A 15,272-nucleotide genomic window follows, 5' to 3' on the forward strand; every position below is an offset into this window, starting at 1 on the left:
CAGTCCAAACAATCTTGTTTATGGGTATACGATGTGCGGTCCGCTTGCAGTCCTTCGGGATGATTTGGCTGAGGTTGATCCACCTACAAATTTGATCGATTATGTAAATGGTTTTCTGCATTGCTTGTTTACAGCAGTCCTGTCTCCAGTTCTGAATTCTCCATTTCAGGCAAAATTCACAAGCCCATATGCTGTGGAGCGCCACGTCTCTAAGCAAAATGATTTCATTGCCACTCCGCAGCAGAGGAAAACTTCCCGCCTCTCGTGAATTTATTAAAGCCCTATTATTCTCGTGCTGCTCCTGTAACATCTGTTTCCAACTCTAAGTGTTCAAATGTTAGCCCTGCTCTCATTGCTAAATTCTGTGTCTTCAGGATGTGTACTGCCTCGGGGCCGGACAGGGAGGTAGGTGTCAGAGCACCTGACAATCCTATGGTTTGTGGTAGGCTAAGAAACTCAGAGACACTGCATGATTTGGGGAGCCTTCTCAGTCATATGACTGTCCCAACGCGCTGTGCCTGCAGAGTTAATTAGGAGCTATCTAACACTGTTTGACGATAACCCATCGTGCACATACCTCATGGAGCACGACATTGACATCAGGGCCTGCACACCAATAGAGCAGCATTTTTGTAGTTGTGTACCACACAAACACTGAGTAATGGAGTCTGAGGTACAATATGTGTTAACAATATTGCAGTCCCGTCATCATCTAGCTGGGCATCACCATCTTCATTGGTTGCCAAATCTGATAAATCGCCCAGATTTTGCACATACCACCGGAACTAAACAAAGCCACAAAACCAGATTTGTAGCCATTACCCTGGATGGAGGACTGCATTGACCAGGTCGGTGCAGCCAAATTTGTGAATAAATTCGACCCTTTGAAAGGTTATTGGTGCCTCTTTCTGCTCATGCTTGGGAAGTTTCGGCCTTTAAATGCCCTCTGGTTTGTTTGAGCATACAGTCACGAGTTTTGGACTTCAGAATGTGCCTGCAACCTTTCAGCACCTTATGCATTTGGTTGTGGGGGTCTAGAAGGTTGTACAGTTTATCCAGACAATGTAGTCATTTTTGGTGACACCTGGGATGCTCTGGGACGTTCAGCACATCTATGTGTTGTTTGGCCATCTGGCTGAGGTCCATCTCACTGTCCATTTGGCAAAGTGTGAATTTGCCAAGCCGACGGTGACATACCTGGGCCGGGTGGTAGGTCAGGGCCATGTCCGTCCAGTAGATGCTATGGTTGGAGCTGTAGAGCAGTACCCTGTCCCATCTACAAGGGGAGCTCATGTGTTTCTTGGGCTTGGCTGGTTATTACCACTTTTGACAGATTTGCTAAAGGGGCAGGTGAAGAATGTGTGGCCCCCTCGATGTCAAACTGCATTTGAAAATGTGAAGTCCCTTTTTGTGCCCTACTCTGGTCCTGGCTGCACCAAGCTGTTTAAGATCCTGGTAGTTGCCAGCCAGATAAGGGCAGTTTTGTTGCAAGAAACGGATGGAGCTGATTGACCTGGGTGTTACTTCTCAAAAAAGTTTCATTCGTACCAGCATAATTATTCAACAACTGAGATGGAAGCACTGGCTCTTATTTGTGTGCCTCAACATTTCGAGGTTTACCTCAGTACAAGGGGTGGTCCCTTGTTCATTTATACCGACCATAATCCCTTGAAATTGTTGGGTTCACCGCAGTGTCCGAATCAGCGTCTCATGTGGTGGTCTCTGCTCTTGCAATCGCACTGTTCAGATGTTCAGCACATTAAAGGCAAAGACAACATTATGGCAGATGCTCTATCCTGTGCCCCTGTGGGCAAAGCTAATGTATAGAGTTAAGAGGGTGGGGATCACACACAGGTGATGGAATCTGAAGAATAATTAAAATAGGTGCTGAACTTGCTCAGTACATTTGTCCTCTGATGTGTCAATACTGCATCTTGTCTATGCCCTCCTCATGCTCCAGTTAAATAGAGCATTTTGCTCATATACAGTCAGATGGAATAGTTTTCATCATCTTTATTGATTATTGATCACTATCAAAGGCAACCTCCATGTAGAAATGCAGGACTGTCAGTAGCTGTGCTGAGTTGCTTGTATCAATGGTGCTTCTGGCAGATCAATGATTGAATTAATTGATTTTGTAATTCCTCCTTATTGCACACATGCTGTTCACAATGTAATAAAACGTGCTCAAATGTGATGATAAAGAATTATAAACTCATTACATTAGTTGTCACTTTATAACAAAAGACTTCATGTTAGAACGTGATCATGTTATTGTGTTTGTTTTTTCCTTCTGTGGCAGCAATATGCTTCTGTCAAATCCATCGCTAAATCTGAATACAATTTAATTTACTGGGTGGATGTCGTCATCGTGGTCCATTTGCTGAAAAACAGGAGAGGGCAATATCTGTGCGCACAGATCTGTTACCAAGGGATTTCCACATCCAGTTTTGTTTCTACCATTTGACCCTAGAGGTCCGTAGTCCGTAGAGGATACTGGGTTTTGATTTATTAAGACCTATTTGATTTGTGAACATGACAAATGTTATGTTTTGTTATGCTCTGCTTTATTATACTACACCTGTCGTGTTGCTGATTTCTCCCTCTGCACGTCTTAATCAGTCATAGCAGCAGACGGGCTTTCCATTCTTCAGAACCTTGCGAGCTCCTGGGGCACATTTCTAACTGCAAACTTAGAAAGGCACCTGCATGAGCAAAATGACAACGAGAAATATGTATGGGCATTCTCACTGAAAAGGAGTTGTCATTGTGGACTTGTATTAACAATTCTGATTACCTCTTGTAGGCCATGTGCCCAAATTAAAGGCCTATTTTGCAAACTCAATTGTCTGCAGGTAAAGATACATCATAAAGACCGACTGTGACAAAGTCCACAATACCATTTTCTGTTGGCTGCCAGTTTAAAATTTCATACTTTGCTGCTGGATCTCCATTCTCATTGAAGTTTCTCAGTTGATTTTTTAAGAAAAGATAGAAAAAATGTGGTCTTAAACTCACCATAAATGGATCTAGCTGCACCTGGCTGTTACATTTTTTATTACAGCTGAGAATATTATGAAGTGCATGGGCCACAGCATACATTCCTTTACAAACGTTGTGAAAGATTGGTATGAGTGACATATCAGTGAAGCTGTTTTGCACTCCGGTCACATCTTCATGTCTAGTACATTCTCTGATGATGACTTTGACATGTTGAATTTGCAGCTAAAAAACGTCTCCCAGAGCTCTGTAAACAATTCATTTCCAGATGAACTGAAAGGCTTTGCATCCAACATGAACTCTCTCATGCCACTGACATGTGCTTTGGGGATGGACAGGCCTATGGCTCCATCTAGCTGCAGTCTCCAGGCCTCAGTGCCTACCCACTGGTACCCAGTCAAATTGTGGTAAAAGAACTCATGCATTAACACACACAACTCCATGGGAGAGAGGAAAGTGATAATCACCTTGGAAGTGGAAGCCCTGACAATGTCAATTATGTTTTGTATTTTGTCTGGTGGATCTGTTCCGTAGAAGTATACAAGAGTACTCCAGACAGATACCCAGCTGCTGGGCAGTTTCTGAGAGAGTGGCCATGCCACTATTACCTAAATCATCATTTGATCTAATAGCTCCAACCCAAGTCCAACCAAAGTATTTGACCTACTGGGCCAGGGTTCTGCTCTGGTAGTAGTCACTGGGTATTGGTCTGAGGAATGATGGGTACTTGGTTTTATCACTGAGACAAGCACCGGTAGCAAAGTGGCTGATCTAAAAGAAAAATAAATGATATCCTATAATAAACGTAGACAGCACACCTTTGAGATGTATACATCATTAATTAATGAGTAATTTCACAAATGTCATTTCATTCTTATCAATTTTACCCACCGGTGGGATATTAAACAGTCCTATAGCTGTTGATATCACCATGCAAGGAGAGGAAAAAGTGTGACCCATAATGGCCTGCACCGATGCATGGTGCCTCAGAGGGTGTAAATGCCACTTCATTACCATTAGCCAAGGCCAGTGCAACCCTTACACCTCTCGTAGTGGAGGCACAGGCATCATCTTATATCACATCAAGAGATTTCAGGCAGTAAACATGTGTTGTTGTTAATCTCCTCAATGGAAAAGAGTATAACCTGGGCATACTGGAAACTTCTGAAACTTCATGTGGAAAGTAACAAAAAGTTAAAAGTGCAATCAATTTGTCTTCAAAATAGAAACAATCAACACAATAAAAAAACAACACTGGATGGTATGCATACATACAAGCAATGATTCTTATATTTAGATCAGTTTAAGATCCATTTTGCAAATGTCAGATGTTGATTTTACTAATCATGTAAATAGATTTTTGCGGCATGACTTACCCGATATATTGCAGTGGCAGTGGTTTGTGTATGTAGGTATCTTGACTATTTTTCCACCACAAATGGAAAGATATCATTCCCCTAATCATAATGTCTTCATTCTTAGATAGCAATGGAATCTCAGGATCCCCTCTCAGTCTGCACCTCGTCTCCTCACAGAAGCCACCACCAACAGCTGAAACAGTGCAAAACCCCTCCCTCTCCACCTCTGTGTGAATGTCATACCATCAAGAGCACCAGATGTGCTATGATGTGAAAAATATCTCTCAGTGGTATTTATACATTTTGGAGTGCCATCTAAAATGAAACATGGATGTCTGAGGAGAGAGGAGGAAGGCGCACAGACAGACAAGAGTTTGGGGATTTAGCCTCCCAGTGGGAAATTTCTTGTGTAAAAGATATCTAAAGTATATCTAAAGTTTGGTTCAATAGTTAAAGTTTAATCAAGGTCTAGATCGCCGCTAACAGCTTTTTCAATGTTAAATGAATACATCTAAACTACATCAAATAAACAGCTAAGCTAACCAGCTTCAATATAGGCATCTACGTAACATTCACTTTTCAATAAAGACAGCATCAAATGCAGAACTCCACTTCTTTTGATCGAAAGATGAATTATACATCTTATACACATGGGGCATCCTCAACGACCATACCTGGATGAATCTAATTATAAAGGCCTTTTACATTATGTTCTGATGAATTAATATACTAATGAAAATGAGGACCCAATCGGGGGGGGGGGGGGCGGCTGGCCCACATCTAGGTGGGGTGTGGGTTAGGGTTAGGGTTAGTGGTGACACCTCATGACTGTGGTCAATCTGTAAGGACCCCCATTCTTCCTCTCAACCAACAACACTCTTTGTAAGTGCAACCTTCACAACATCCTGATCAAACTGTCTGACATGCTATATTGAGAGGTTTCAGTCTTGAAAAAGGGTTTTTTGACCAGAACATATTTATAAATAAATAAAGGGGTTAAAATAAATGTAAGATGTAATTACTGTTTTTCATTAAAAATAAAAAAAAGTCCCAGTATTTGGTTAGTTTAGATGATTGTGCACAGCCTTGAAGTTTGCACAGAGTCTCCTTTCCCCATCAGCAGAGCTAAGATGACCAGCCTGAACATTTGTATAGCCCTGCCCACTCCAGGCCAGTTAACTCTACAGCTCATGGCAGGGCTTTATTCATGTTCAAAAGGTACAAAGCTGTGATTGCTAAACCAAGCTTTAGGAAATAAAAGGAAACCAAACAAGTCAGACCAAAGTTACTCTGTGAAAATGTTATTCTTTAATCACAATTTTAACAGTTTTCAAAGTAATTGGGAAATAGGGCAGAACTATCAAGTTGAGGTGATTGTGTATTACACGCTGTTATTTCAATATGCTATGTCATGATTGGCATGATACACAGTGGAAACACATGGAAGTACAATATAGTTCTTCAAGAAAATGAAGATAGAATCTAAATACACAGGACAAGATGTTAAGAAGTCCCTTGTCCAAAGAGGCGTTGAGCATTTCCATGGCATTCGTTTAGATGTTGAGCCAGTGGTATGATGGTAGACGACGCGACAAATCTTCTGCATCCCACTTTAGCTGAATAGACTTTTGTGTTCCAGCTACATTATGTTGCTTCTACTGCAAGGAATTCTCCTGTGGAACTGTGAGCTCTTTGATGTACACAATCTTCAGTGAAGTGGACCAGAACACCAACGCTGGCCTGAGGTTGGTGGAGGCAATCTCAGGTGGAAAAATTAGTTTTTGGCCGATGTCAGCCAGCATCCTCCAGTCACAGGTCATGCATTGGTGTCCTTCATCTGATCTGGTGGAATGATGTTTAGGTGTTTTCTGTCCTTCCCGGACAGAGGTTGCTCGTCGGGGGTGGTTAGGCGTTTGCTCTACACTTACACTCATTATGTAAGAAAATACATTGGCTCTAAAATGCCAATGCGAACACATTATTTGAGTTTTCACAGTGATTTAGGTGCCCCCTTCCCCATCATATTCTTTTTTGTATTCTTCTCTGGTTTCAGTAAGATGATGTAACATTTTGGAGTAAAAATACAAATGAGCAGTCCAAAACTTGAAGCCAGAATAGCAAATATCTCCACAGCAACACTGAACTTCCCAGGAGAGCTGACATATGCTGGGATAAAAGTGATCCATACTGCACAGAATATCAGCATGCTAAAGGTGATAAATTTGGCCTCATTGAAATTATCAGGCAGTTTCCGAGCCAGAAATGCAAGACTAAAACATAACATGGCCAGAAGTCCTATGTACCCAAGTACAGCCCAAAAACCTACAGCTGAGCCCAGAGCACACTCTAAGATGATTTTGTCCTTTGACACCTTGAAATTCTTAAATGGAAAAGGAGGAGAAATTGTTAACCAGAGGATACATATGATAACTTGTATGAGAGTGAAACCAAGAACACAGAGTTTCTGCTGTGCAGGCCCAAACCATTTCATCACATCACTACCTGGGAGTGTGGCCCTGAAGGCCATTAACACCACTATTGTTTTCCCCAGAACACAAGAGATACAGAGGACAAAGGTGATGCCGAATGCTGTGTGTCGCAGCATGCAGGACCACTCAGAGGGCCGGCCCATGAAGGTCAGAGAACACAGGAAACACAGAGTCAAGGAGAAGAGCAGCAGGAAGCTCAGTTCAGAGTTGTTGGCCCTGACAACAGGCGTCTGTCTATATTTGAAGAAAATCAATGCAACAAAAATCGTCATGCATGCTCCACAGAGAGATGCTGCAGTGAGCAGTGATCCAATAATGTCTTTATATGACAGAAACTCTGCCTCCTTCTTTACACAAGCATCTCTTCTCTCATTTGACCAAAACTCAGGTGGGCATTGCACACAGGTGATAGAATCTGAAAAATAATTAAAATAGGTGTTGGACTTGCTCAGTACATTTGTCCTTTGATGTGTCAATATTGCATCTTTTCTATGCCCTCCTCCTGCTCCAGTTGAATAGAGCATTTGGCTCATATACATATAGTCAGATGGAATAGTTTTCTTCATCTTTATTGATTATTGATCACTATGGAAATGCAACCTCCATGCAGAAATGTAGGACTGTCAGTAGCTGTGCTGTGTTGATTGAATCAGTGGTGCTTCTGGCAGATCAGTGATTGAATTAATTAAATTCCCTCTTATTGTACACATGTTGTTCACAATGTAATCCACCATGCTCAAAATGTAACAATATAAAAAATAATTAAATATATTAATTATCATGTTTAAAACAAAACTGTTATAACACAACCATGTTTTTTTTTTTGTTTTTTTTTTTGTGGCAGCAATATGCCTCTGTCAAATCTGCCGTTAAATCTAGATACAATCGAATTTATCGGGTGGATGTGGTCATCGATGTCAATTTGTTGAACGACAGAAAAGGGCAAAATCTGTGCGCATGGATTGTGACTCCAAAAGCATGTATTTTCAAATCTGTTACCATATTTCCCTATCCAGCTTTTTTTTTCTACCATTTTACCTTAGAGTTCCTTAGCTGTGAGGATACTGGGTTTTGATTTGTTAAGATCTTATTTGGTTTGTGAACATGACAAATTTGATGTTTTGTTATACTCTGCTATAATTTACTACACCTGTCATGTTGCTGATTTCTCCCTCTGCACATCTGAAACAGTCATAGCAGCAGACAGGTTTTCCTTTCTTCAGAACCTTGCGAGTTCCTGGGGCACATTTCTCACTGCAAACTGACAAAGGCACCTGCATGAACAAAACAACGACAAGAAATATGTATGGGCATTTTTGTTGACAAGGTGCTGTCTTTGAAGACTTGTATTAACAAATTCTAATTACCTGTTGTGAGTGCTGTGCCCAAATCAAAGGCGTATTTCGGAAACTCAGCTGTTTGTCTGCAGGTAAAGATGCATCATAAAGACCGACTGTGACAAAGTCCACAATGCCATTTTCTGTTGGCTGCCAGTTTATAATTTCATACTTTGCTGCTGGATCTCCATTCTCATTGAAATAAACCTCATCTCCTTCCTTTGTTGTGAACTGGATCTTTCTGATGTGCTGAAAAATCTATGAAGATATACATCAATGTGGATGATTATTTGTCAAATATTGTGTAGGTCTATTGTTTAAACAGCATGACTGACAGACTCCAACAATGTGTTTGTCAAAATGTAAACCACAACTTGTCAATGTGACTTTTAAGTCTCTGGTGTTGACTCACCATAAATGGATCTAGCCGCACCTGGTTGTTACATGTTTCATTACAGCTGAGAATATTATGAAGTGCATGGGCCACTGCATACACTCCTTTATAAACATTGTAAAAGATAGGCATGAGTGACATATCAGTGAAGCTGTTTTGCACTCCAGTCACATCTTCATGTCCAGTACATTCTCTCTGATTCTCTGATGATGATTTTGACATATTGAATTTGCAGCTGAAAAATGTCTCCCAAAACTCTGTAAACAATTCGTTACTAGATGAATTGAGCGGCTTCACATCCAACATGAACTCTCTCATGCCACTGACATGTGCTTTAGGGATTGACAGGCCTATGGCACCATCCAGAATGTGATGCCTGTCCCTTGCAGCAGTTTCAGAATCAAAGATCCAGGCCTCAGTGCCTACCCACTGGTACCCAGTCAAATTGTGGTAAAAGAACTCATGCATCAACACATACAACTCTGTGGGGGAAAGGAAAGTGACAATCACCTTGGAAGTGGAATCCCTGATAATGTCAATTAGCTTTTGTATTTTGACAGGTGGATCCGCCCTGTAGAAAGATACAGAGTACTCCAGACAGATACCCAGCTGCTGGGCAGTTTCTGTGAAAGTGGCCATGCCACTATTACCATAATCATCATTTGATCTAATAGCTCCAACCCAAGTCCAACCAAAGTACTTGACCAGCTGGGCCAGGGCTCTGCTCTGGTAGTAGTCACTGGGTATTGTTCTGAGGAATGATGGGTACTTGGTTTTATCACTGAGGCAAGCACACGTAGCAAAGTGGCTGATCTAAAAAACAAAATAAAGTATATCCAAGATAAAGACATTCATAATTTACATAATCCACACATGTATTTTAAATCATTCTTTGTGATGACACAGCAGGAAGAGTTTCAATCTCATACTTTAATTTTATAAATGTGTGTTTCCATATTTTACCCACCAGTGGGATATGAAAGGGTCCAATGGCAGTAGCTATGGCCATGCAGGGAGAGGAAAAGGTCTCTCCCAAAATGGCCTGTACTTTGGCAATTCTGGTACATGGTGCCTCAGAGGGTTCAGATACCACTTCATTACCATTAGCCAAGGCCAGTGCAACCCTCACACCTCTTGCAATGGAGGCACAGGCATCATAGATCTTACATCCAAGAGAGATGCCAGGCAGCATGTCTGTACTGTTATTAATCTCCTCTATGGCAAAGAGCATAGCCTGGGCATACTGGAACCCTCTGAAATTCAAACTGGTTGCAGACAGCAAAAAAAAAGCTGAAAGTGCAACCACTGTTTCTTTAAAGTAGAAAAAATAGCCTAAATCAAATAATTAGGTGGTGTTGATACACACAAATATGAATTCTCTATATGACAATTAACACTGAATTTGATCAAGTTTTGTACTTGCTTTGTTTCTTTGTTCACTTAAATATTTGAAATCTTTGTAATTTACCTGGTGCATTGGAGATCCAATGGTTCATGCATGTAAGTGTCCTGTCGGTCTTTCCACCTGCTATGGAAAGAAAAAATTCCCCCCAACATAATGTCCCCATACTTATATAGCTGGGGTTTCTCTGGATTGCCCCTCCGCACACACACCTGATTGTTAGCCTGAGAGTGAGATGCCACCAACAACAGCTGTAAGAGTGCCCAACCCTTCTCTGGCCACATCTGTGTGGACATCATGCTGGATCAGGGATGCAAACCACTAGTAAGCATCAGATGTACCTTTATGCTAATCAAAATGATGTTTAATCATGTTTTGAACAGCATAAATACATAGTTAAGCAGTAATCCTTGATGTCTGTGGACACATGAGGTGGACTGAGAGGAGGGAGGTGCCCTAACAGGCTTTTTGGCTGTAGCTGAGTATATCAATTGTGTATTCTATCATCATGATGACACAAATTAATATAATGCATGTCAGTGCATAATGAAGGTGACGTAAGGTTGGTAAAATTAGGCTCCTTATGCCCTCTAAAATGTCCCCCAGGCAGTACAGTCAGTGCAGTGATTTATTTAGTTTTCTGTCTTGTTTTGCTTGTGCACAAGTACAGTACAACAAACACTCATCATTATCATCACATGGAGTCTATACAGCTACTGTGTTAGCAAATACAAGTGCTAGCTTTGTTTTTTCAGCTTTTTCATGCAGCAATATTGAAATTAATTTCAAGTAATTTTTGTATCCACTATTTGGTCCACTAGTCCAGTATTTGTTGCAATGGTATTTAAATGTCTTTGTCACCATATTATTAATGTATTAGAATCATTTTGGTGCCCCCTTTCCCATCATGTTCTTTTTCGTATTCTTCTCTGGTTTCAGTAAAATTATGTAACATTTTGGAATAAAAATACAAATGAGCAGTCCAAAACTTGAAGCCAGAATAGCAAATATCTCCACAGCAACACTGAACTTCCCAGGCGAGCTGACATACGCTGGGATAAATGTGATCCATACTGCACAGAATATCAGCATGCTAAAGGTGATAAATTTGGCTTCGTTGAAATTATCTGGTAGTTTCCGAGCCAAAAAAGCAAGAATAAAACATAACATGGCCAGAAGTCCAATGTATCCAAGTACAGCCCAAAAGCCTACAGCTGAGCCCAGAGCACACTCTAAGATGATTTTGTCCTTGAATTCCTTAAAATTCTTAAAGGGAAAAGGAGGAGAAATTGATAACCAGAGGATACATATGATAACTTGTATAAGAGTGAAACCCAGAACACTGAGTTTCTGCTGTGCAGGCCCAAACCATTTCATCACATCACTACCTGGGAGTGTGGCCCTGAAGGCCATTAACACCACTATTGTTTTCCCCAGAACACAAGAGATACAGAGGACAAAGGTGATGCCGAATGCTGTGTGTCGCAGCATGCAGGACCACTCAGAGGGCCGACCGATGAAGGTCAGAGAACACAGGAAACACAGACTCAAGGAGAAGAGCAGCAGGAAGCTCAGCTCAGAGTTGTTGGCCCTGACAATAGGAGTCTGTCTGTATCTGAAGAAAATGAACGCCACAACAGCAGTCATGCATGTTCCAAAGAGAGAAGCTGCAGTGAGCAGTGCTCCCATAATCTCTTCGTATGAGAGAAACTCTGCTTCCTTCTTTACACAGGCATTTCTTCTCTCATTGGACCAGAACTCGGGGTCACATCTCAGACAGGTGATAGAATCTGAAAAATGAAATCAAAGCAGGTTTTGGACTTGTTCATGACATTTCTCTTGTTTTGTGTCTATGTTGCATATGTTCTCTGTCTACAAGCCAGACACTTATTGATTATCACTTAATAGATAGATAACACTCTGAGGATTAAATGTAATCATGTTTTGGGGTTTGTTTTACATAAAAGAGACATTACACATGATTCACTTGTGTTTATATTATAGATTTTTTGGTATTTCAAATACAAAAGTACAAGCTCTCCATTACATTGGATTCAGGGCAATGAACACAAATGGCACTTTCTGGAGCCAGTGTTTGATTTATCAATTCTGGGATGCTGCAGAATACATGTCAGTACAACATGGCTGACTCTGTGGATATAATAGCTTACTCTAAGGCAACAAAATCACAGTATTTCTTAATTTCAGATGAATATACACGCATGAAAATAGTATAATGAATAGTGGACCATTAAAGTATTTTTTCAGAAGTTAATTGTTTCCTGTCCAGCAACATACAATTTACAAAATAGTGACAATGTATGAAATTGTACTGAAAAACACACAGACTTGGAGTGTATGGGCTGACAATAGCAGCCTTTTGCCAGTTGTTTATTCATATGTGTATCAACAGTGAAATTGAAGAAATTTAAATAAAACTGAGTAATAAATTTGTTTTACGCTGAGGATTATATCTTGATTTAAGTTTTGGAGGATTTGTTGAGGATCTTGTTTAGGATTTTTGATGTAATGTTTTTGGTTTTTGGCTTGCTTAAAATAACTTGCTATCATGACAACTTTAACAACATACTGCACCTGTTGCATTGCTGATCTCTCCCTCTGCACATCTTAAACAGTCATAGCAGCAGACAGGCTTTCCTTTCTGCAGAACCTTACGAGTTCCTGGGGGACATCTCTCACTGCAAACTGACAAAGGCACCTGCATGTGCAAAATAACAATGAGAAAAATGTATGATAATGACAAGAAGTTGCCAAACATCAAACATTTTAATTTTTTAGCTCACCTGCTGTGAGTTCTGGGCCCAAATTAAAGACTTATTTTGCAGATTCAGCTGTTTGTCTGCAGGTAAAGATGCATCATGAAGTCCAACTGTGACAAAGTCCACAATGCCATTTTCAGTTGGCTGCCAGTTTATGATTTCATACTTTGCTACTGGGTCTCCATTCTCATTGAAGTAAACCTCATCTCCTTCCTTTGTTTTGAACCGAATCTTTCTAATGTTCTGCAAAATCTAAGAAGATATCATTGTCAATCATTATCTGATAAACATTTTGACAGTTTAAGTATAAACAGTATGATATAAAGATTGACACATTTTTTCATGTAATGAATGAAAAGAAGAAAAGAAAATGTGGTGTTCAACTCACCATAAATGGATCCAATTGCACCTTGTTACATTTTTGTTTACAGCTGAGAATATTATGAAGTGCATGGGCCACAGCATACACTCCTTTGTAAACATTGTTAAAGATAGGCATGAGAGACATATCAGTGAAGCTGTTATGTACTCCAGTCACATCTTCATCTCCAGTACATTCTGTCAAATTCCCTGCTGATGACTTTGACTGCTTGAACTTACAGCTAAATAATGTCTCCCAGAACTCTGCAAACAATTCATTACTAGATGAATTGAGAGGTTTCACATCCAACATGAACTCTCTCATGCCACTGACATGTGCTTTTGGTATGAACAAGCCTATGGCACCATCCAGAATGTGATGCCTGTCCATGGCTGCAGTGTGGGAATCAAAGATCCAGCTCTCACTTCCTACCCACTGGTACCCAGTCAAGTTGTGGTGAGACAGTTTATGTATTAGCACATCCATATCCATGTGGGAAAGGAAAGCAACAATCACTTTGGAAGTGGAAGCCTTGATAATGTCAACTATCTTTTGTAATTTGTCTGGAGGATCTGTTCTAAAGACAGCTACAGAGTATTCCAGACAGATACCCAGCTGCTGGGCAGTTTCTGTAAATATGGCCATGCCGTTATTACCATAATCATCATTTGTTCGAATAGCTCCAACCCAAGTCCAACCAAAGTACTTGACCAATTGAGCCAGGGCTCTGCTCTGGTAATAGTCACTGGGTATTGTTCTGAGGAATGATGGGTACTTTGTCTTATCACTGAGACAAGCACAAGTAGCAAAGTGGCTGATCTAAAAGAAGAAAAAAAGAAATTCCAAGGATGAAACATATAACATTAACAAAGCACACTAGAATTATTTTAACATTTTCTTTACAAAAAATATTTAATTGCAGCTTTTCTCACCCACCAGTGGGATATGAAAGGGTCCAATGACAGTAGATATAGCCATGCAAGGAGAAGAAGATGTCTCTCCCATTATGGCCTGCACTTGGGCCGGTCTGGTACATGGTTCCTCTGAGGGTGCAGACACAAGTTCATTGCCATTAGCTAAGGCCAGTGCAACCCTCACACCTCTGGCAATGGAGCCACATACATCATAAAACTTGTAGCCCAGAGAGATGCCAGGCAGTATGTCTGTGCTGTTGTTAATCTCTTCTAATGCAAAAAGCATAGCCTGGGCAAACTGGAACTCTCTGAAATTCAAACTTTATGCAGACATTCATAAATAGTTTGATTGCAAAAAATGAAATTTAAAACAGTTGATGGTGTTATGACATACAACAACAGGGCATATTTCTTACAAGAACTCTCAATTAGATGACCATTTTTGTACCGATTATTTATCTACATAGTTTTCTTCAAAACTGGACATCTACATAGTCATACCATGCCATAGAACTCACCTGGTGCACTGCAGTGGCAGTGGTTTATCCATGTAGGTATCCTGTCTGCCTTTCCAGCTGCTGTGGAAAGAAAAGATTCCCCCCAACAAAATGTCCCCATCCTTGAATATTTGGGGATTCTCGGGATCCCCTGTTAGCCTGCACACTGGCTTCTCAGCCTGAGAGACAGACACCACCAACAACAACTGTAAGAGCGCCCAACCCTGTTCTGGCCACCTCTGTGTGGACATCATACTGTCTAAGAGAACTAAACCACTGGGTGGCATCACATGTACCTTCATGTTAATCAGAAGCTTGCACTGATATTTATACAATTTAGAGTAGAAAAAAAGAGAAAAAACAAAGTGGAATGAAAGGAAGCCCCAAAAGACTGGTGTTGGGCCTTCATCTAGTTTTGAAAAACTTTTGATTTTTATCACATAGCAACATCCATTTGTTTCCTTTTTTGTTTTCCTTTTTCTACTTTTTTTTTGTAATTTGGAGGCAACATTTCCTCGAATTTATGAATGCAATTTCAACATTCAGAAATATTGCAGAATGGGGGCTCACTGAAATGCCCCACAGTGCACTTTTTGTTTTTTTTTTGTTTTTTTTGTATTGCATCAAGGTGTATATACAACATTATTATATTGTTATCTTGTGTTAGCAGTTTACATGCATTCAGAGTCTCCAGCAACTCTGTAGCTGCTAAATGCTCTACTTTGGTGACCATACTTTGG

General features: G+C 40.5%; 2 protein-coding genes and 1 long non-coding RNA gene across 3 annotated transcripts; 1 reads left to right on the top strand and 2 right to left on the bottom strand.

Moving 5' to 3' along the window:
- The first annotated feature begins 5,738 nt into the window (after window positions 1-5,738).
- LOC119008659 lies at window positions 5,739-6,965 on the top strand. Its single transcript, XR_005071480.1, has 3 exons — window positions 5,739-6,295; window positions 6,412-6,571; window positions 6,910-6,965. It is a non-coding gene; the product is annotated as an uncharacterized LOC119008659 (long non-coding RNA).
- Window positions 6,349-10,093, bottom strand: LOC119008653 (extracellular calcium-sensing receptor-like). Its single transcript, XM_037079208.1, has 6 exons — window positions 10,047-10,093; window positions 9,546-9,843; window positions 8,597-9,391; window positions 8,215-8,442; window positions 7,998-8,121; window positions 6,349-7,262 (listed from the first exon to the last, which is right to left on the bottom strand). The coding sequence occupies exons 1-6, from the start codon at window positions 10,076-10,078 to the stop codon at window positions 6,349-6,351; spliced, it is 2,391 nt and encodes a 796-aa protein (XP_036935103.1). The 5' UTR covers window positions 10,079-10,093.
- A 769-nt stretch (window positions 10,094-10,862) lies between these two features.
- Window positions 10,863-14,747, bottom strand: LOC119007254 (extracellular calcium-sensing receptor-like). The gene is made up of 6 exons (XM_037076797.1): window positions 14,554-14,747; window positions 14,058-14,355; window positions 13,149-13,940; window positions 12,785-13,012; window positions 12,576-12,699; window positions 10,863-11,770 (listed from the first exon to the last, which is right to left on the bottom strand). Exons 1-6 carry the CDS (start codon window positions 14,583-14,585, stop codon window positions 10,863-10,865), a joined length of 2,382 nt encoding a protein of 793 aa, XP_036932692.1. The 5' UTR covers window positions 14,586-14,747.
- Between the last annotated feature and the right edge of the window lie 525 nt (window positions 14,748-15,272).

The sequence above is a fragment of the Acanthopagrus latus genome, chromosome 2 (genome assembly GCF_904848185.1).
Source record: "Acanthopagrus latus isolate v.2019 chromosome 2, fAcaLat1.1, whole genome shotgun sequence".
Classification (NCBI taxonomy): domain Eukaryota; kingdom Metazoa; phylum Chordata; class Actinopteri; order Spariformes; family Sparidae; genus Acanthopagrus; species Acanthopagrus latus.